Below are 21,672 nucleotides of genomic sequence, written 5' to 3'. Positions count from 1 at the left end.
CGTTAAAGGCCTTATCCATCTGAACATGCAACAACCAAGTTGCCAACTTTTGATGACGGAAAGCGGCTGTAAGTAAAGAAAATGTCTACCGAGATACGCGAGAAAAAGAGAAGAATTACGTCAAAGACAGACGATGAACAAGGCAGTCGTTCATCTCCAAAGCGAGATTCAAAAAAGCCTGCTCTGCACAAAGTCAAGAAGAGGGTATGTTTTTAGTCAAATTATTAGACGAAGAAGGGCCAAAGTGTATACCACAGCATTAGACTGATATGGTCGGTTAATTCCGGTCGTATTGCTGTATTCGCTTGCTTTGTTTGTCTTTGACATTGAATCATATTTAGAGCCTTACCATGATCATGTTATCAGGGTCTGGTCGTAGAGAATGGTCTACATGAGGACAGCAACGAGCCTCAAAGTTAAGCCCATATAAATTCGTGAAAATCATTAATTTCAAGTTGGTTGATACTGATTTGCTGATAGTGATAGAGTAGCATCCGATTGAGAGATCAGCCCAGGAATCAGGATTCAGGAAACCCGCTCATAACTCATAATGGGGGCCTGGCTGGGCTCATGATATGGATCCCTCTTCCTCATGAACATGATCTCCTTATGAGGCATTCGGAGTGAGATGCTCATGAGGCTTCCTGTTTACGTATCATCCATCTCACATCTGACGTAGATTCATATATTGTCGCAAGTTCACCATGCCCTAACTGCGACCAGCTGTGCACTGCAACTGTCAAGTTTATTCAGGATCATGACAGGGTAGTATCGTGGATAAATGTCAACTTAAAATCGAAAAATTTCTTCAATTTGAATACTTACCAGTGCAGTGAAGTTGAAGTATTGACAACAGGCTTCGGGCAACATTTAGTTCTGCTAATAGTCCCTTTCTCACTCTGTTCGAATTGATAACTTAAAATGTGACTCGGTCAAGAGGAACCTGGGAGAGCTAACGTTACACTGAATTGATGGCCAGCGCATGCGCACACATCACATGCACACAAATCAAATCCATTGACCGGATAAGATGTCTGTGCGCATGCGCTGGCCATCAATTCAGTGTAGCTCTCCCACACCCAGGTTTCTCTCAACCGAGTCACCCCCCCCCCCCCCACATTACTACCGTAGTACTGTAAAAGTGGTTTCTTTCGCGTACAGAAACTTTCGCGGTTTCCATCGGTGCCGACTTTTTCGCGTGTGTTTAAATTCGCGGTTGGTAATGATAGCGTTGTAACAAGCGACGAATTCAAAACATTTTCGCGTGATGTTAAATTCGCGGTTCAACCTCAAAGCGCAAAAAGTGCGAAAATAAAACCACCGCGAAAGAAACCACTTTTACAGTAAGTCATCGATTCGAACAGAAAGGGACTATTGGCAGAACCAAATGTTGCCCGAAGCCTGTTGTCAATACTTCAACTTCACTGGTAAGTCTTCAAATTGAAGACATTTTTTTATTTTAAGTTGATATTTATCCGCGATACTACCCTGTCATGATCCTGAATGCTACATGTACAGTGTGCAGCCCCATTACGCTATGCGTATGGGGCTGCTGGTTGCAGCTTAAAACCATGCCCTATGTTCACACATGTCCACTTTCTCTTCATGATGAAATTGAAAAGCAGAAAAACTTCTGCATATGCTTTTTGAAAAAAAAAATCAAGTTTAACCTGTCGAGGACGAGTCCCAGTAAAATCAGCCCATCCTCAATGGGTAAAATCAGCGATGTGCAGCAGCGCAACCCACCAAAACATGGGCAGTACCAGGTTCGCTCAATACAGGGCTACTGCATCTATCGGCCTGATCTGACTCAAAAGTTTTGGTCCTTGTGAAGTCTGACATCATTTTACAAATATAAAGAGAAAAATAAAATCAGAATGAACCAGTATCTTAAAAGTGCATCGATATATTCTGAATTATATTCTACTCTGACAGAGTAATGGGTACTCAAATTTTGTCGGCAAACTAACCACTTTGTAGGTATTACCGATTCACTTTCTTTGTGAACTCCACCTTCCACCAGCCTGTGAGCACCTTTTGTGCAAGTGTCCATGGCATCCCGTGCAGACAGCGTGCAAGCCATGCTATGTACAGAAATCTCCTCCCATGTGCACATGCTCACTCTGAAAATCCCTCAGCTTGCTTGGCTTTTGTGCTGTCTACACTTCCCCTTTAAGATATGTGTACTTCTCTTGTTGCATTTAGAAAATACTTAGACTTCTAACCACTTTTGATATGTAATTTTGTTTTGGACAGCATTTTTTTTTTTCATCATGTTGGAGAAAGACAAGAGCAATATGAAGAGGATGTTGTATGCTGTTAGTAGAATCTAGGTGATGGTTATGGGTTATAACTGGATAGAAGGTTTTGAGAAGTCAGACAAAGCAAACTTAATTTCATCTGAACACAAACTACTTGTATCAGGAGGGTAGCACCTATAAGTTTACACAACAAGTCAAAAGGCAGAGACTAATACAGGGTGTACTGTGTGACAGCCATAATAAGTGATTTCTGACATTAAAGCAAGTAGCTGATTCAGGGACTATCACAAGTTATTGATATTGACAATACCGGTCTTGGAGTGATTGATTGTACACAAATAAATGAAAAACTTTTTTTCAGACTGTTATTTATTACCTTGCACTTTGTCTTTTCAGGAAAACTCTCCCTATGATGAAGAGAGAGAGATTGAAGCCCGAGATTGGCAGTCAGACATCAAACTCCACAATCAGACCACATCCAGACTCCGAGAGCTGATGGCTGACATCCACTCTCTCAAGCAGCAGTCAGAAAAAGTAAGTCACTTTAATGTACTTGTTTGTTTCTGTGTTTTCTACCAGCCCAATTTTAGTACAGTCTGATTTTATGGATGAGAGTACAATGTATAGTTAGATATCTCCCAGAGTTGTTGTTAATGTCATGCACGTTCGGTAGGCCATAAAACTTGTTACAGTTTCCACAATTCAGCAATCACAATATGGGAGCACACTATAGGGTTCCCATTATGATGTTCAATTACTTATTTATGGTTGTATCCAAGGAGGTGGGAAGAGACCCACCTCCCTGTTGTATCTGTCCATTTATTTTTTCATAAAAGCTGATCTTCATTGTTGCTATGCTGAAAGCAATTTTGTATTTGTGTTATGGTACAACAACAGAGAGTACAGCACAGAGAGAATCTTCTAAATCAGATTCTAGATTGAAAGGCAAATTATTGCTATTGATGTGACTATTACAGAAATTTTCAGCATTTTTTAATGATTTGTCAAGTTCATGTTAGGTCAATATTATACTTGGGTACATTGCATACTATCAATATTATTCCATTTCAAACCTTTAATAACTATTTTACAGACAAAATGTATTTTATAGCATGTGATTCTTGGATAGCTTCTGTTATACAGGGGTGATTTTATCATTTGTTTTTATTTAGTTCTCTTTTTTTGGTAAACAGGTATGCATTGGTTCTGTAATTGATTTGAATGTTTGTTTACTTGAAAGTTTGGCAAGAGCAGTTATGTCACATGCCTTATTTTGGAGTTTTGCGTGATTGGCAAAGTCATTAACTAGACTGCACTCCATGTTTAATCTGTTCCAAGGATGAAGCTGTGAGAGACAAACAGAGAGAGGCGTCGCTTCTCTTTGTCACCCTCAAGAAGCTGAATCGCATCTCTCACCTGAGATGTAAAAAGGCACGTGATGACACCCAGGGAGCCAAGCAGAGAGTGGACACTCTCCATCTTCAGCTACAAAACCTCTTATATGAAGTCATGCACCTTCAGAAGGAAATTACCAAGTGTCTTGAATTCAAGTGAGTCACTAGTACACTTATAACAATTAACAAGCTGTATATGGTGACAAACCTAGGGTAAGAGTAATCTTCACTGATCTTCTACGACAAGTTAACTCTGATGTCACATCCTTTAAAGGGAAATGCATTTGGTAGCCTGTGTGGACAGGTAGTCTTCATTGACAGATCCAGCAAATGTGACTCTTCTAGTCTCATGTACCAGGCAGTCATGGTGAATATTTTTTTGCCAAGGAGCAGCAAGAAGAGATGGCTACAAAGTCATACAGACCTATGTTTGAATACCAAAAGGTTGGAGCAATATTCCCAAATGAAGTAAGTGAGCAGGGATGGTGTGGTGAGCAGGTAGAACGATCTTTGCAGCAAATGTTGATGACTTGTGTTGGTGTATTTCCTGTCAGGTCCAAGGATGAAGACATTGAGCTGGTGGACGTAGAGACTTTCTACAAGGAAGCTCCGTCCAGTATCTCCAAACCAAACATCACCAAGAACAACGAACATAAACAGCAGCTAGCCAGACTGGACTGGGAACTTGAACAGAGAAAAAGGTGTGTTGCCACAGCAGTGAATCTGCTTTACACTGTGTGTGTGTTTGTGTATGTGTGTGTGTGTGTGTGTGTGTGAGGGGCGGATCCAGGAATTTCGTAAAGGGAGGCGCAAGCAATATTTCTGGTGCTACTTCCAGGTTTCATCTCATTTTTTTCTTTTTATTTCTTTTGCTTCAACAACAAATAAAGAGGGGGCGTGTGTCCAGTGCGCCCCCCTCTGGATCCGCCACTGTGTTTGTGTAACAGAGTGTGTGAGCTGTAAATAATATCATTACTTGATCACTGGAATGCATGATTATCAATTATCATTTACAAAGGATGTTTTAGCAGCGCAATAAAAACGTGTATTCTCATCTGCTTGATTTTCACTGTGGAATACGAGAGTGTATTGAACGAAACGCATTTGTAGGCCTATGTATAAATTCCCCGTAGGCTACTGTTGTTAGTGGTCGTGCAATGGCACGCTGTATTCTGTCTCTTCTGTAGCTTGAACGCTCGATTAGTGTGTGAACTCTCGTTCCAAGTCACAAGTATGCGAACATCTTGCTACATTATGCAAGTGCAGGTCACTTTCATTTTCTTTTTTTCTTCAGTGCAGATTCAACTTCAAATTCTAGTCGTACTTCTTTTACAGTTTATGCCTTCTCGGGATAATGACTATAGATAATAATAATTATCATATTGGATGGATATATTTCATGGAATACCAGAGATTATAAAATGGGTTCAAGAATGTAGCCAATTGGAAGCGCTGAAATGAGTCACGTGTGCGTGCATTATTTTCTTCAGGTATGCACTAAGAAGAGTCTCTCTTCCACCTCCCTGGCCTGACGTACGTCACAATGTTTACGCTAGCAGTGCGCACTCAATCAGTTGTTACAAGTGCGTCACGCGCTACTATACGCGCTGTCAATCCGGTAAACAACTTCTAGTTCGGGCCGCGGGCTGCCACAACAGCCGGCGGCCTTTTTTGTGCATAACAGTACGTGGCGTACGTATACTCTTATACGTACGTACAGTACTTATGTGCGGGATTTCCGAGTGCGACGTGCGTAAATGTTTGGGACGAACATCTTCGGACATCTTGACTTTTGAGCGAGTGCTACATTAGCTGACTGGTATTGACCCACAAAGGTACGTGAATAATGCTGTTAGTTTTCGACCCATTTTATAAAACAAATGATGCACAGGATTATTTCGTGGCGTTAGTGAAGGTGCGGCTCACTCTCGAGTATTGACAACGGTTGCAAACATGCACTCGGCTGCACCTCGTGCATGTCGCACCATTGTCAATACTCTCGAGCGCGCCGCACCTTCACTAACACACTCTATCCTGTGCATCATTAGTATAATATTGCACTCGTTAGGGCCAACATTGCACTCTCTTCAGTTTGTGTAATATTGGCCCTAGTTCGTGCGATATTCCGTGGCATCTCATTCATTGCCATCCAATATATAATCATTTCTTCCTTTTGCATAGAAATTACCACACAAAGTGTTGCTGAAGTTTTTGTCATGATTGCTGATTTACCCAGGTTAGCTGAGCAGTACAAGATGAGGCAAGGCAACCGAGATGTCGTTGCCAAGGAGATTCATAAGAAACAGGATTACTTGGAGAGTTTGCTGCCAAGATTGACCACCATTCTCCAGGTAGCTATAAACTTATACCAGCTTAGCTGTACTAATATCATAAGGATCTATATGTCTTGATTTCAGGTAATTTGCTAATCAACTTTGTCTTCTCAATTGCCAAGCAGTGTCATAACTTCTTCCTTTATTTTTGACACACTGTCTGAAGATAAACACTCCCTCCAATTATCAGAGATGTTTTAATGCTATCAGTGAACAGAGATTATTTGACTATCCTTTTACAATTTGTATCAAATGTCTCATAATGGACCATCACATTATAAAATGTAATTGAATTTGTCTTACCTACAATGCACCAAGTTTGGGGAAAATTAACCTTCTGTCGGTAGTATAGTGTATGATGTCCATATCTAGGCAATTACCCCCACGCTGCCCCCCCCCCCCCCCCCCTCCCTGGCTAAATACTGGTTAGTGATATGGTTAGAGTAAAGATAAGGGTTAGCATTAGGTTGAGGTTTAGAGTTTGGGTTTGGGTGAGGGTTAGGATTAGGATTAAGGTTAGGGTCAGGGCAAGGGTTGGGGGTAATTGCCCAGGGAGTAATTGCCCTAGACTCATGATGACGAGTGTTGCACAAGTAGACAAAGGTCAATCCCAAAGTAATCTCCATGTAATGACTTTATGTTTATTTGCATTCATTAAACTTTTTCACTGACTAGTGTTCTCTATTCCCACCAGAGCACTGTTCCAGTCCAGGAATACCTATCAATGCCTCTGAATGAGATTCGCTTTCAACACCAGCTGGCCAAGCTCCTCCCAAGGCCTTTATACATCCTCTATGTCCAAGCCAACGCCTACCATGAGGCTTGTGGTGAGTCACAACTTTACACTGCCTACACCACTTACTACGTTCACCCCAGTCACACATCTTTAAACTGCCTACACCACTTACTATGTTCACCCCAGTCACACAACTTTACACTGCCTACACCACTTACTACATTCACCCCAGTCACACAACTTTACACTGCCTACACCACTTACTACGTTCACCCCAGTCACACAACTTTACACTGCCTACACCACTTTAACCCTTACTGTACTGGGCTATTTGGCTCCGTGATAATATTGGGGGGGGGGGGGGGGGGGGGGGGGGGGGGCCTGTGAGGCCCCCCATTGATCTTGGAAACGCAATGTCCGATGAACTTGAAAATTTACATGTTGATAGATCTTTGCGTGCTGAATCTGATGGTGTAATTTATTTTAATCAATTATGCAAATTGTTTGCATAATTAGCTAATTAATTATTCATAATGCATATTTTATGCATTTGGGGATATTTTCATAATTTCAGCCTAAACAAGTTAAAAATTACATGAAAACTGTGTAATAATGAAGAATAATGTTCCCCAAATGTGAAATAAATCAGAGAGAGAAAAAAAAATGAGAAAAAAACAACTTTTTTGTTATGTTTTGTGTTGTTTTTATTTCTTATGTTTTCTATTGTTTTATATTCCTTATGTATATCATTGTTTCTAAACTTTGCCCAATTTATTTCAGAACAATATACAATAGAAGCATGAACCAAGTGGAAAACCAATTCCTGTGCAAAATTTATAAAGTAATGCAAGCCATGGTCTATTGACAGTATGTACACAAATATATGCAGCGATTAGCCGTTTTAATGACATGCGCATACTAATTGGCCCATAACACCCCCTAGGTAGGTCCGATATGGACAAATGTGGTATCAGAATGTGCGCAAGACTTCAGGGGAAAAAGTCATGAAGCGAGAATTGGAAATTCCAAGCGGTCGCGATGCAATCGCGAAAAGTATGGGGGGGGGGGGGGGGCCTCCTCCCAGGCACAACTTTACACTGCCTACACCACTTACTACGTTCACCCCAGTCACACAACTTTACACTGCCTACACCACTTACTACGTTCACTCCAGTCACACAACTTTACACTGCCTACACCACTTTAATACTACATTCACCCCAGTCACACAACTTTACACTGCCTACACCACTTACTACGTTCACCCCAGTCACACAACTTTACACTGCCTACACCACTTTAATACTACATTCACCCCAGTCACACAACTTTACACTGCCTACACCACTTACTACGTTCACCCCAGTCACACAACTTTACACTGCCTACACCACTTTAATACTACATTCACCCCAGTCACACAACTTTACACTGCCTACACCACTTACTACGTTCACTCCAGTCACACAACTTTACACTGCCTACACCACTTTAATACTACATTCACCCCAGTCACACAACTTTACACTGCCTACACCACTTACTACGTTCACTCCAGTCACACAACTTTACACTGCCTACACCACTTAAATGCTATGTTCACCCCAGTCACACAACTTTATACTGCTTTTACCACTTACTACATTCACACCAGTCACACAACTTTACACTGCCTATATATCGCTTTCAATGGATTACACTACTCAAACAACTTTACACTGCCTACACCACTTACTACGTTCACACCAGTCACACAACTTTACACTGCCTACACCACTTACTACATTCACTCCAGTCACACAACTTTACACTGCCTACACCACTTACTACGTTCACACCAGTCACACAACTTTACACTGCCTACACCACTTTAATACTACATTCACCCCAGTCACACAACTTTACACTGCCTACACCACTTACTACGTTCACCCCAGTCACACAACTTTACACTGCCTACACCACTTACTACATTCACCCCAGTCACACAACTTTACACTGCCTACACCACTAACTACGTTCACACCAGTCACACAACTTTACACTGCCTATATCACTTTCAATGGATAACACTACTCACACAACTGAACACTGCTTACACCACATACACTGCCTACACTACAATAAATATTTTCCTTTTCCTGCTGTGTAGAGTGAGCTTGTCCTATACGTGCATTACATATAATTGCTCTTTTCAGTGTTTCCTTCTCATTAAAAATGCAACATTCATTCATCACTTCAAATTTCCATTGCAGTGGGTGTTCTCATGATATTAAAAAAAAAAACAAGACAGGATATTTTGCAACAAATGAAAATATTTGTTGAGGTATTCTTCTTAAACACTCATGACACTTTGACTTTTCGAGGGGTACCTTGTTGACTGTATCTTTTTGCTGAAAAGTGAAAATCACTCCAGATATGTTTTTGTGGATATCCTGTTTAAATGTTGTATTCAAATTCTTAGCCAGAAACAGTGTGTTTAACATGAAAGTTGATAGAATGTAATGACATCTAAACCATGTTTGACCACAGATGGCTCCATGACGCTGAAGATTGAAGGTGATGCTGAGACAGCCTTGTCAGCTCTCTCTACATCTAGTATGGTGGATGATGACAGTGACTCCGACAATGAAGACACTTTGTCAGAATCTGTGAGTCTGCCTTCCTACTAGTAATAGACGTCTTTTGTATACTTATCTCATGTTGGTTCTCTTCATTCAATGTTTGTTCCCACTTTTTGTAATCAGCATTTTTGTCAGGTATTTTATTCTATTTTTTTAGCACTTTACCATGCAATGGAGCGAGAGACATTTGTCAAACAGAGAATCAATGAATTATGATTTCTTGTTATTTAAGGTCAACTCTTAGCAGCTAAGTGAAGTAGTATATGTGTGATTTAGTTATTCAGAATGAAGCAATTATATTATAAGGTCAAAGGTCTATTTTTTTTTTACATTACACACAGTAATTGCATAAAACTGATGAAATACAAACTGATTTGCTAATATGGTAAAGTGTAAAGGAAATCTGAAATGTCGAATTTAGAAACACTCGTTGAAATTGTATGTCAAAATGTTAGTCTGCAATTCCATTTCTAATTACAATCATATGAAATGAGACATATGTGAATTTCATGAGAATACAAGACATGAAGGATATGGTGAAGATCCCTGATGAGCAGTAGCTTGTGGATGGAGATTTCAAACAGGATTCATTTTTGGGATATACTGAATTTAACATGTCATCATTTTCGTGGTAACAACTTTTCCTACCCTTCAGAATACCCAGAGTATGCTTAGTAGAAGACATAATTTGTAATAGAGAATTAGATGCAGAAAATACAGTTTGATGACAAAGTCTAATATATGCATTTATTATTAAGATTTATATGTATGTATGTATGTATGCATGTATGTATGATTGTAGAAGCGAAGGAGAAAGACCATTGGTGACAAGCTAGAGGAGCAGCGAGAGAAGATCCTAGCAGCACACCCACTACAAGTCATCATGACTCTCAGATTTAAAGGTAATATTCACTCATCCTACGTTTTACAGTTCTGCAGTGGAACAAACAATAAATGGATGTTGCATTGCTTATTACTTTGCCTAGAGAAAGCAAATGTGAATGGAATTTAGCGATAACGTTTGTTGGAAGCACCAGTATCCTAATACTAAGCTGGAGTGTCAAAATTATTATTTCTTTTTAAATGGAACAATAACAAAAGAGAAGTTGGCACTCCTCAACATTAATATTTAGTAGAATAGGAAAAGGCAGAGCAGTAAAAGACAAATGGAGAGAATTTGTGTTCCGACTATAGGGAAGCAGTGGAGTACCTCGTATTAATGTGCCGTAGAGACCCTGAAGCATGTGGGAACCATTCCACAGACTGAAAACTAAAGGAGTAAGGTGTAGGAGATGATCATTAGAGATGGGGAAATATGTATCTATTAGTGAAGCTTTGAGCAGAGCAAAGTAACACCGAAAGAAAAAAAAATCTTCATTGTGAAGGAGTAGAAGACAAGGCGAATGCTTTGCCACATTCAAGAAGACCCATTGAAATAAAGCAATCACAATGATTTCTGTTTCTCATATCCATAATGCTCAGTTCAAAGGAAGAGATGCTCAAGAAAAAAATCGAAATTGAGAAGTTTGATTTTCGTTCACAGAGTTTGATTGGGTATTCCTGGCCTTGTGGATATGTTTGCCTCATAGTGAACTTAGGTGATTTGAAGTCTGTTGTCATGTTGTCATGTTCTCAGTTCTCAGTTCTCAGTTGTCATGTTCTCTTTCAGGTGGCACTCTCCTCACTCTGACCTTCAACTACCTGATTGTCCTCCAGATCATCACAGTGGGTGTCCACTGTAAGCTGGGAGGCACAGTGTCACAGGTCGCCAACTCTGCTGGGTAGGCTACACAGAGACATTAGCAAACTTTAGCTCCGCGACATGAATGCTAAGACAACACTAATTAGGCCAAAATGGTGTTCTGCACATGCATGGGACAGCCATTTCCATTGTCCAACCCGGGAGGTTACATGGTCTTAGTTTTCATCTTACAGATCTGGAGCTCCCTATTTTGACAATGTAGTCATCATCACATCATTACACAACACATGACTGGATAAGTATGGTTCTGTTCACATTAGACACTTGATGTGGTTTGGGCAGATAGACTCGTGCTTTGTGCAAATTTCATTAAACATGAGCTGCTGCACTGAGAAACATGTTTCCTGTGCATACTGCAATATGACACCAGAATCTAAGAAATCTTGTTTTCAAATTGGTGTATTTTGATGCATCTGGCTTGAAAGTGCTGAGGTTGCTACTCCCGGACAAGGCACCCAATTGCCATCTTTACACGACGTGACACAACCCATCATTAAAGATGAGATGTTTTCAATAGGTGTGATGTGGCATTACCTAGGTAGTGTTTTGTGGAAATCTGCAAAACTTGTCTTGGTTTCATTGGTTGGTGAAATAAAGTGTAAGTTGCAAATTCATTTATGTTGAAAAGCGAGGACTTTATTTTCATCTCATAATGATAATTTAGATTCAGGTTCAAAGTGGTTGAGGTGATTGTGTACTAAGCATTCCTATCATGTCCCAGGCATAACATTTTTCTATTGTAGTTGATGCTTGAGTATTAGGAATGCACCAGAATACATGTGAAATGCCATCAAAGCAAGCAAAGTGTAAACTGAGTCCAATTTTTTAGCAGAATAACATTAAGCATGAAAACATGTTGAGGCATTATGCCTTTTGCAGTACCCGTGCAAGCTACAATGTACATATTTGGCGTCGTTGATGCTTTTGTGAATTTTGCAAGTCAACTTATATTCACAACTAGCAGCTCATGAAAATATTGTCTCCTGTAAAAAAGATTAATTGTGTATCATCTCCAAGTTGGGAATTACTCATTTCTTAAGAGGGAGAGGACTTAGTTCTCGTTCTGTCAATGTGCTTCTCAAATGCAAACTTATCTTGCAAGTTCAAGATTTCAATATGTTTTACTCAAGAAACATTTATTCACCCTTTCCTTTCAGTGACCTGTTATCATCAACCAACTTACTGAGCCACCTGTACCCAGGGGATGATGGGAAGGATTCTCCCAGTGCTACAAATGCTTACCAGCTGGGCAAGATAGGGTGAGAGTTATATTGTAAGAAGTATTAGGGATAGTATGATTGGCTGCGTCACATGTGTCTGTAGAGCGGAGATTGTTTCATTGAACAGCCTGACACGTACATGTACCTGGTATGTGCTTTAGGTGCAGGGAAATATATTTCTGTCAGAGAAAGAGAAAAAAATGATTTAATAATGTTTTCAAAAATCAGTAGAGTAAATGTGCATGTCATCAGTGAGCTAGCCCGATCCTCTGTTCAAAAAAGTAAACTTAACTGTATGAGATATCAACCATTTTAATCGTAGTCTTCCCACACTGTGTCAAAGTGGTATCTCATGTATCACCACTGGGTGTTAGAAGCCATCAACAGCTGCATAGTCTTTTATATTTCACCTATTGATGAGATTCATCAGATCTAGCATGAACTGTGGTCTCTTCACAGGATGGAATCTCTCAGTGCCTACATCAGCCGAGTAGGACACCCCTACCGCTGGGCCCAGTGGCTAGGGGGACTGGACTTCCTGCCATCTGATGATGGTCAAGCTGTGAAAGCTACATCTACAGTGAGTGCCAGTCACATGGAGGCAACGGTCAAGGCTCTCAAAGCAAGGGTCAAGGCTCGTCTGGCTCTCAACCAACAGCTTCTCTCTCTAGGTGAGAGGCCATTTTCTCTTCCTTTCTAGACTTTTGGCTTCATGTGGCTGTGTGTCATACAGTGAATGTATTTCATAATTGTGTGTGTGTGTGTGTGTGTGCTCTATCTTATCAGTCCTCTGCAGTCTTTTATTCAAAACTAAGTTTTTATGCATGAATGTCGACAGTATTATGTGTTATACAGTATTCATCGCATAATCGGGCATCTGATAATCGGGAACCTCGCTTAAATGACATACGCTTCCTAGAAACATTTCCAATGCATGTCATTTTCACTGGATAATCGGGCGGGGACCTCTGATAAAAGGGACAATTTTTCTTCAAGCGATCTTTGATTTTGTTGATATTTTACACAAAAAATCTACCAAAATACCACAACAATATTTCAAAGATTCCCTATCAGTTGTCGCTTACATCGAACTTACAAAGCAAGCTTCGGACTGGTATGTTTTGACCTCCGTCCATCTAGTACACGTACATGCATAGCCACGAAAGCGCCGTGTTTAAGTATCCATGCCATTGCGAAACACATGCTTTCGCGAACATTCTTCTCCCCTACATAAGCAAAGCCATGTCCTCGCTTGCAATTCCTACTCACATCCAACAAAAAAACATGTCTCGCTCACACAGCTCATAGGCTGTGTACTTTGTTTAATCTCAGTCATACACTTTGAGGGCAAAGTCCAAATTCCTCGTCTGTGAGTCTTTCAACTTTCAATACACTGTGATCTGTGTGTACGTCACAATCTTCCTCAGTTGTGAATGAGCTAGAGGGTCGCGCCGAGGGGTAGCGTGGTTGTGTATTCATGTACATGTACAGTACGTCAGTATGCATGTGTGTGTGTGTGTGTGTGTGTGTGTGTGCACTACATTTACATGTCGTATGCCGTTAGTGTATGGTGAGTGCTCATCGCGAAATCGGGCACCCCCTTAAAGGGGCCGTGTTTGCTACTCCCAACCTGTCCCGATTACGCGGTTAATACTGTATATTGCTTTCTTTTGGTCTCCTCTGGAGTTGTGCATGTAGACCAATGTTTCCAAATTGAAGTGCTCAGAAAAGATGTGTCCTCTGGTAATGCAAAGTCATTTTATGTTGTATCCAGGGTGGTAAATCTTTATTTTTTCTCTTGAAAAGTGGTAACACTTCTTACTCCATGAGTGTAGTGCTCAATCATGATTTAAAACACTGGTGAATTGTTTGTCTTACTAGTCTTCACTCACAAACTATATGGCATATAGAGTAACTGTTGCAATGGAGAGATTAGAGAAATAAAGTTAGCTGACTGTTAGGTTTGTTAAGTTGGAACAAGTATTCCCTCTGCTGTTTAGAAGAAAAAACTTCAATGGAAGATGTAAACAAAATAGTGTGCTGTTCTTACATCACAGCCGATTATTAACTTACCCTCAAATGGCTGACTGTCTTCAGTCACTCCCAACATGAAGGAGACAAAATGATGTAAGTAATTCTATCTAAGGTTATTGGTGAGTCTGATGGATTGACGTATTAGGTGTAAGTCATAACAAAAATGATTATTTCATCAGACATATGAAAATGATTGCTTAAGGGAGAGAGCATTTAGCAATTGTGATGTACAGCAAATTGCAAGAAATGATGAAGTAGATAAGATTGCATTGTCTTCATCTTTGCCTCTCTGCCAATGAATGGGTTTACAGAGAAACACAACTTACAGGTTCCAGCAGCATCCATTAACCTGTTTCCTACCAAGGTCTGTTCCATCCTCAAGTCTTGGACTAAACTCACATATGATGACTTTCAGGTGAGCTCGAGAAACTTGTGAGCTCCTCTTCACCACTTGATGTACTCAACAAAGTATGGATATGCTGTGATGATGGATTAGCATATTGGTTATGATATGAAGAACTAAAGTTTCATTTGAAGGTCCCTGGTAATTTTTACTTTCATGCATGCTCATGGAAAGCTTATATGTTTTGTAAAGATGTTTTGTTAAGATTGTTGATAACTGCATGTCAGGCAAATGAATGGTGTTAAAAGCAAATTTTGGCAATGCTGTTAAAAGTGTTATTGAGTGTAGCTGAAAGTTATCAGTAGTGAGAGTGAGATGCCTCTCTTGGTACACCATACCAATGCCACTCTCTGTGTCCTTTTGTTTTTCCCAGTTACTAAGCTCTTGCGGAGACCGTTCTAAGTTTATTAAAATGAAACTCATGCTTGCGTTTGTTTGTTTGTTTTCATGAGCTGCACATTGAAATGATTTTGATACTCAAGAGTCACATAACTTAGGATAGTTGTGATTGATTCAAGGACTACCAACCAATCCCGAGTCACTGCTGGAATGCAGTTGAAAGTAAATTTGGCAGGCTCTTCAAACATCCACTTGAATACTTAAGCAAATCTAACAGGGTGTAACCTAGTCTTTAAGACAAAAGATGTTTAGCTCATGTCATGTGTGCATTCTGGTACTGTAAAAGTGGAAATTTTCGCGGTATTGAAATTTTCGCGCATTTCGCGCAACCAGAAACTAGCGTGAAAATAAAAGCATGCAAATATTTTTGCATGCTTTATGTTCCAGTGGTTGCTGTCTTGATTCCGCAGAATTAAAAACGTGTGAAATTCTTCTCACCCGGCCAAGCGCGAAAAATTAGTCGCGCGAAAATATCCACTTTTACAGTACTCATTCATGTATAGGTATTACACAAACTCTTCTGTCTACCGTTGATGAAGGAGATTGATAAGAAGGCTTGTTATTCTGTTCTAGGCTCTACCCTTCATGAAGGGTCATCCATCAGCCACTCTCCTTCAGGATTCTCACTCAGTCTTCCAGACGTACATGGAGAGAGGATCAGGTAAGGGAGAACTCATCTACCATCTCCATTCTTTTCTTCTCATCTCTGATTTTCTTTACTCCTTAGATGCAGGAGTATGCGTGCTTTTGAAATCGGTAGCTTATTCCCTGCACTTTACATCTTATTATGAGCAAATGAGAAATTTCTCTGCCTACAATGGATTCCTGTATCTAAAGTGAAAGTTATGATTTCCTAGGTTGTATAAATCCTGTCTTGTGCCAATGATTCTAACCTTATTGCAATAAAGCACGTATTACGAAATAAACAGGAAATGTCAGAGCCTTACAATTAAAGAAAAGTTAAAGGGGGGGGGGGATACTTAACCAAGTTTGTCATAACTTTTAACTGTATAGTGTTACATTATTAATGTGAAATATGTTGTATGGCAATGTCCAGCCTGAAACATGATAAAGATCCCCCGCATATGCTCTATCATAATGTAATGATATGTTTATGTTCTGCTGCCTCAGCTCAACTGCAAGCCGTGATTCTGCTTGGGTTGGACTACCCTGCTCAGCCTGCACACTTCATCCTCAACCTAACATGGCAAGGACAACACAGTGCCACTAATAACTCTCACATACGGGTAAGTCTCATAGACAGATCCCTCTGTCTTCACTTTCCTTCCTTCACCCTTCATCACTCAAAATAAATCAAATATAGAGGTCACCGCTCTTACTGGACCAAAATTGATCATATGAAAATAAGAACTAAGAGAAATGTAATTTAGTCATTATTGACAGGTTTGAATATGCCACAGATGTCCAAATAGTGTTTTGGTCAAAATCAGGCTGGTATTTTACTGACAGTCAGTGTTCTCTGCCTTGTGCCAGGCCTTAAAGTTCTTTTTTTCCTTTCAACCTGTTAAAGACCAGTCCCGAGTATTCTCGGGCAGGTGTTTATGGGACATACATGTTATAGTGAAATCAGTTTGTCCTCAACAGGTTAAAGGAACATATTGTCTCTGGTCGACAAGACCTTGTATCTCAACTTTGTGAAAATCACCTCATTTTTGTATCAATTGTCACATAATCAGCTTAATGTATCTGTCTTATGTCCCCCTCCTCCCCCCCCCCCCAAAAAAAAAAAAACAAAAAAACGAAGCCACCAGAACATTATCCAAGAAAATGAGATGCTATTTGTTATACGGTATTTCTTTGGCTGCCTTCTTCTTTTGCTCGCTGGAACAGCAATATACATAAAGTCAGTTTGCTATAAAGCTACAATCTATCCTTTTGCATTTGTCTTTTTTGATATTTGATATCATAAATTAGAGATTATGAATGAAATATCAGTAATTAGCATGACAGAATCGTGTTTTGATAGTTATATTCAAGTCTGTTGCATTGTTAGGAACGCATTCTGTAAAGAAGGAGAGCACTTTCTGCAGCTCTAGTTTGTGATGATTTCCCCAAATGTGGCTTATCATCTCTCTATATCACATGTCGTACCCCAGGATATGGAGGCTGAGGTGAATATCCACTTTGGTGAGCTGATTGGCAAAAACACAGTCAACCATCTCTTGACCAACCAGCTCCAACGGCTTCTCATGTGTCTGGACGTCTTCCTGGAGACTCAGGGAGGCCGTAGACGGGACCGGACCGCATCCCATCAACAAGGAGAATTTGTAGCAGAAAAGATGTACACCAGGATGACCAGGTAATTATTTACCTTTTTCTCAACCTGTAGATTTCTTAACTTACTGAATTTGTATCCTAAAATAGTACCATGTAGCCATTTGTAGGACATAACATGAATTGTTAGTACAAAGCAAGTATCAAGAGCACAAAAGCACTCCATAGTCATGTCATTTAAGATTATATTCCACATACTAAGAATCTTGCTATAGGATTGGTCAAGAGCTGATCATGTGATAAAGCATAGTTTTGCCCATCACATCACCCGAGAAGAAAAGTTCGTTACACTCTATGATGATAGTCATTTTGTTTCGCTGATCTCTTAGTCTACACAGTCCTAACGCGTGATGTAACTTAAAATTTTGAGTACGCGCGAAATAAAAGTGCGCTGCACTGTGGTCTATCATTTGACCTGGGTCAAGTGATAGACCACAGTGCAACGCACTTTGATTTCGGTGCCATGCGCGGAGCGTGGGAGCAAATTTGTTTTGTCATCTATGCACATACGTCTAAAGTAAACTACGTAGCCTATATTAAACCCTGATGATACCTAAAGACAGCTAAAACGGTTTCAGATGTGAAATAAAATGGGAATATATAGGACCCTAGATGTGGAATATAAAGCAAATAATCAACTTTTAGTTTCAGACAATGAGACAAACTATCACTTCCTCGGCGATCTGAATGTGTACGCTATCTTTCCTGAGCTGCGCTTCAGAAAGATAGCTACATCCAGATCGCCTCGGAAGTGATAGTTTGTCCCATCACCTTCTCCAACGTTGATTATTTGCTTAATGATTGCCATTTACTCCTGAAACTCAGTGTTGTGAGAACAAAGTGTAGCAGACTTAATTCTTCCTCTAGTTTTGTTTGCTTTGTTTTTCAAACGTCTACTTGCTGGTTTAACTTACTACAAGTCATTGCATGAATCAGCAATGCATTATTATGCCTCCCGTAACATACAGGAATGATGGGTTAAAGTAATTTGGATGGTTTGCTTTGAATGTATCTTCTTGTTAACTATTTACACTGTCATCTGTTCATACTTTCAGAGGGAGGAACCGATCAAAGCCATACAAGTATAACTCACTGCAGGGATACTTCATGCAGCGCCGATGATGATGAGCTGTCTTTTCCACGGCCAAGCAGCGAATCTTCTCATCATACTCTTCTTCAACCTGTACCAACTAGAAGTCTTGTAAACAGAAGATCTCTTCACCATTTGCAGGGTTTTATTATAGATGTGACTGCATCAGTGTTAAATGCTTCAAGAAGTCATATGGACAAGGTGGTGCCGAGACAAAAAATAATTTGTTCGATTGGATAATGTAACAGATGCTGCCTTCAAATAATTAGTCATCAGCCTAGAAATAGTGTATTTTTAAAGTGAAAATTTTGGTGAATTTCGCACATCCTGAAGCTAGCACGAAACTGAAAGCATGCAAATATTTTAACATGCCATATGTTCTAGCAATCAATGTTTAGATTCCATGGAATTAAAAAGATGGAAAGTTATCTTACCCAGCCAAGTGCAAAAAAAACCCCCAAACCCCCCCCCCCCCCAAAAAAAAAAAAAAAACACACACCAAAAACCTACTCTCATGAAATCCACTTTTACAGTATGTCCTTACATTGCACCCAACCTGTGCTGCAGTGTGGACAACGAGGATCATCAGCTACATCCAAGAACTCTGTTCATGTACTTTGGATGTTATGGTTGTTTGTCATATTCATTCATTGTTTGCTATCAGCTAGACTTTGGTATATAGTGATGAGCAGTTACTTGGAGAATTCCTGTTACAGGATGATCAGAAGTGCATACTGATGATTTTATCTTGGAATCAAGAGTAATTTGTGTTTTATCCAAGTACTTTTTTATGCTGATTATATGAAATCTAATAGTTAAGATACTCCACATCTCTCAGCAGGTGTGGGGGAAAAAAAATATGCAGTAACCAAAAGAATAAACATCTTTAACACGATGTAGGAATAAATGAAGGGGGACTGGAGTGTAATGTACTGAAAGTGGTGGATTTATCAGTTGGTTTCCTGCTTCACTTGTTTAGTGTCTTGTTTATTTTTTTTAATTTTTTTAATTTTTTTAGTAATGGTAATGTGTTGATATTTCACAAACAATATCACCATGAAAGAAAAGTCAGTTTTTCTTGTCAAAGTGTACTGCCACTAAGGGCCTATGACAGGGAGTCCAGCCCTTAATACTAGTTTTCTTCTCTTTGTTAATTTGTAAGGACTGAAGGCCAGAGATCTCCACTGAACATGGTCTGATACATGTACTACAGCTGTATATCCAGGGATAGGCTATAGCGAAAAGGTTATCTCTTGATGGATTGGGCAGCTAAGATTCAAGAAATGTTTTATGTTTCTGTTTTTCTTTTTTTTTTTTCTTCTTCTTCTTCTTCTTATTATACCCCCGCCAAACGAAGTTTGAAGGGGGTATATAGGAATCAGCGGACGGTCGGGCGGTCGGTCGGGCGGTCGGTCGGGCGGTCGGTCGGGCGGTCGGTCGGGCGGTCGGGCGGTCGGTCCTTTGCAAATCTTGCGTCGCGAACTACTTCCTCAGTTTTCAACCGATTCCCATAAAACTTGGCACAGATGTGTGCCTTGGGTTGTAGATGTGCAAGACGTATTTTTTGACAGTACCCAAAAGTACGTTGCCATGGTAACGGCATATTATGGGCAAAAATGGGTACAAATCTTGCATCGCGAACTCCTCCCACAGTTTTTGATCAATTTTTATGAAATTAGGTACAGATGTTCATCTGAATATGTTAATGTGCAAGACACATATTTCCGCAGTGGCAAAAAGTGCGTTGCCATGGTAACGGCATGTTATTGGTAAAATATAGGGCAAAATGCTTCATGACAAAACTGCTTCATCAGTGTTCTTCCAATTCTCATGGAATTCATATTGAATGTTTGTCTTAGGATATAGGTCAGCATGACACATTTCTTGACAGTGACAAAAAGTATGTTGCCATGGTAACAGCTCACATATTATGAGCCAAAATGATGGAAAATTTTGTGTTGCAAACTACTTCCTCAGTTTTTGCCCAATTTCCATGAAACTTGGTACAGATGTGTGCCTTTGGTTGTAGATGTGCAAGACGCATTTTTTGGCAGTACCCGAAAGTACGTTGCCATGGTAACGGCATATTAATGGCAGAAGATCAAGGAAAGATTTTGCGGATTTAACTACTTCCTCAGTTTTTTGACCAAAGCTTATGAAATGTGGCACACACCTTGATCTTGGTGGGAAGATGTGGAAGACATATTTTTCGGACGTGTCGGAAGCTGCGTTGCCATGGTAACGGCATATAAATGGCAGAAGATCAAGGAAAGATCTTGTGGATTGAACTACTTCCTCAGTTTTTGACAAAAGCTTATGAAATGTGGCACACACAATAGTCCTGGTGGGAAGATGTGCAAGACATATTTTTCGGACGTGTCGGAAGCTGCGTTGCCATGGTAACGGCATTTAAATAGCAGAAGATCAAGGAAAGATCATTCCTTGGGTAAGACTGTCGTCACGGGGCGGGGGTATTAATCACCTTAAGTGATATTTCTAGTTATTATTATTATTATTTTTTTTTTTTTTGGGGGGGGAGGGGGAGGATGGGGTGGGCAATTCATTTCTATTTTGGGTCATCAAAGAAAAGATTTCAATGGCCCAGCCACCAGAGATAAAAAGTATGGCGCGAATTCACAAAGGCAGTGCAAATTTAAGCCATGGCTTATGCAAATTTCTTCTGCATAAATACAATTGACAGAATGCGTACACCAACAGACGTCAAGTAACATAACTGCGCATTGATACCCGCATGTCAAGGGTAGACCTATTTCATGCTTATTTTAGACCATGGTCTAAATTTGTACCATGGTTGAGGTTAAAACCAGGATTAATTCACCTTTGTGAATTCAGGCCTTAGTGTTTAGTCCTGCTGTATCAGTGTTCCTTTGTAAAGTATACCTAGTACAGTGTATATGTTTTTGGTTTGTTAGTTTTTTTCAGTTACACTCATCTGATATTGCTCTAGAACAGGTGTTTTCTCAGTCTGAATTAAACACTGTAAAACTGCACTTACAGAAAGTATGTTGTATTTGAGGCTTGTTTGTTTTTATTTTCATTATGAACCAGAAATAAGAGAATATTCCAGTATAACTTCTGCTCCCACAATTCTGTGGGTTGT

The 21,672-nt window shown here is 39.9% G+C and overlaps 1 protein-coding gene across 1 annotated transcript; it reads left to right on the top strand.

The window, feature by feature from the left end:
• The first annotated feature begins 50 nt into the window (after positions 1-50).
• LOC139737306 (THO complex subunit 5 homolog) lies at positions 51-18,965 on the top strand. Its single transcript, XM_071647979.1, has 16 exons — positions 51-204; positions 2,658-2,795; positions 3,600-3,811; positions 4,210-4,356; positions 5,892-6,006; positions 6,683-6,815; positions 9,257-9,375; positions 10,151-10,250; positions 11,018-11,129; positions 12,268-12,369; positions 12,790-13,001; positions 14,676-14,779; positions 15,740-15,827; positions 16,298-16,413; positions 17,284-17,486; positions 18,517-18,965. Exons 1-16 carry the CDS (start codon positions 82-84, stop codon positions 18,581-18,583), a joined length of 2,091 nt encoding a protein of 696 aa, XP_071504080.1. The 5' UTR covers positions 51-81; the 3' UTR covers positions 18,584-18,965.
• Positions 18,966-21,672: the final 2,707 nt, after the last annotated feature.

This window comes from Diadema antillarum, unplaced genomic scaffold, assembly GCF_040938485.1.
Source record: "Diadema antillarum isolate AM-2024a unplaced genomic scaffold, OU_Dant_1.0 seq00000688_RagTag, whole genome shotgun sequence".
In the NCBI taxonomy this organism is placed as follows: Eukaryota; Metazoa; Echinodermata; class Echinoidea; order Diadematoida; family Diadematidae; genus Diadema; species Diadema antillarum.
This window is presented reverse-complemented; position numbering and strand designations above follow the sequence as displayed.

Excerpts from the sequence above, each read along its gene's own strand:
- LOC139737306 (XM_071647979.1), top strand. The coding sequence starts at position 82 with ATGTCTACCGAGATACGCGAGAAAAAGAGAAGAATTACGTCAAAGACA. Across the intron at positions 11,130-12,267 it reads CAGGTCGCCAACTCTGCTGG|TGACCTGTTATCATCAACCA; the intron begins GTAGGCTACACA and ends CTTTCCTTTCAG. Across the intron at positions 12,370-12,789 it reads TACCAGCTGGGCAAGATAGG|GATGGAATCTCTCAGTGCCT; the intron begins GTGAGAGTTATA and ends GTCTCTTCACAG.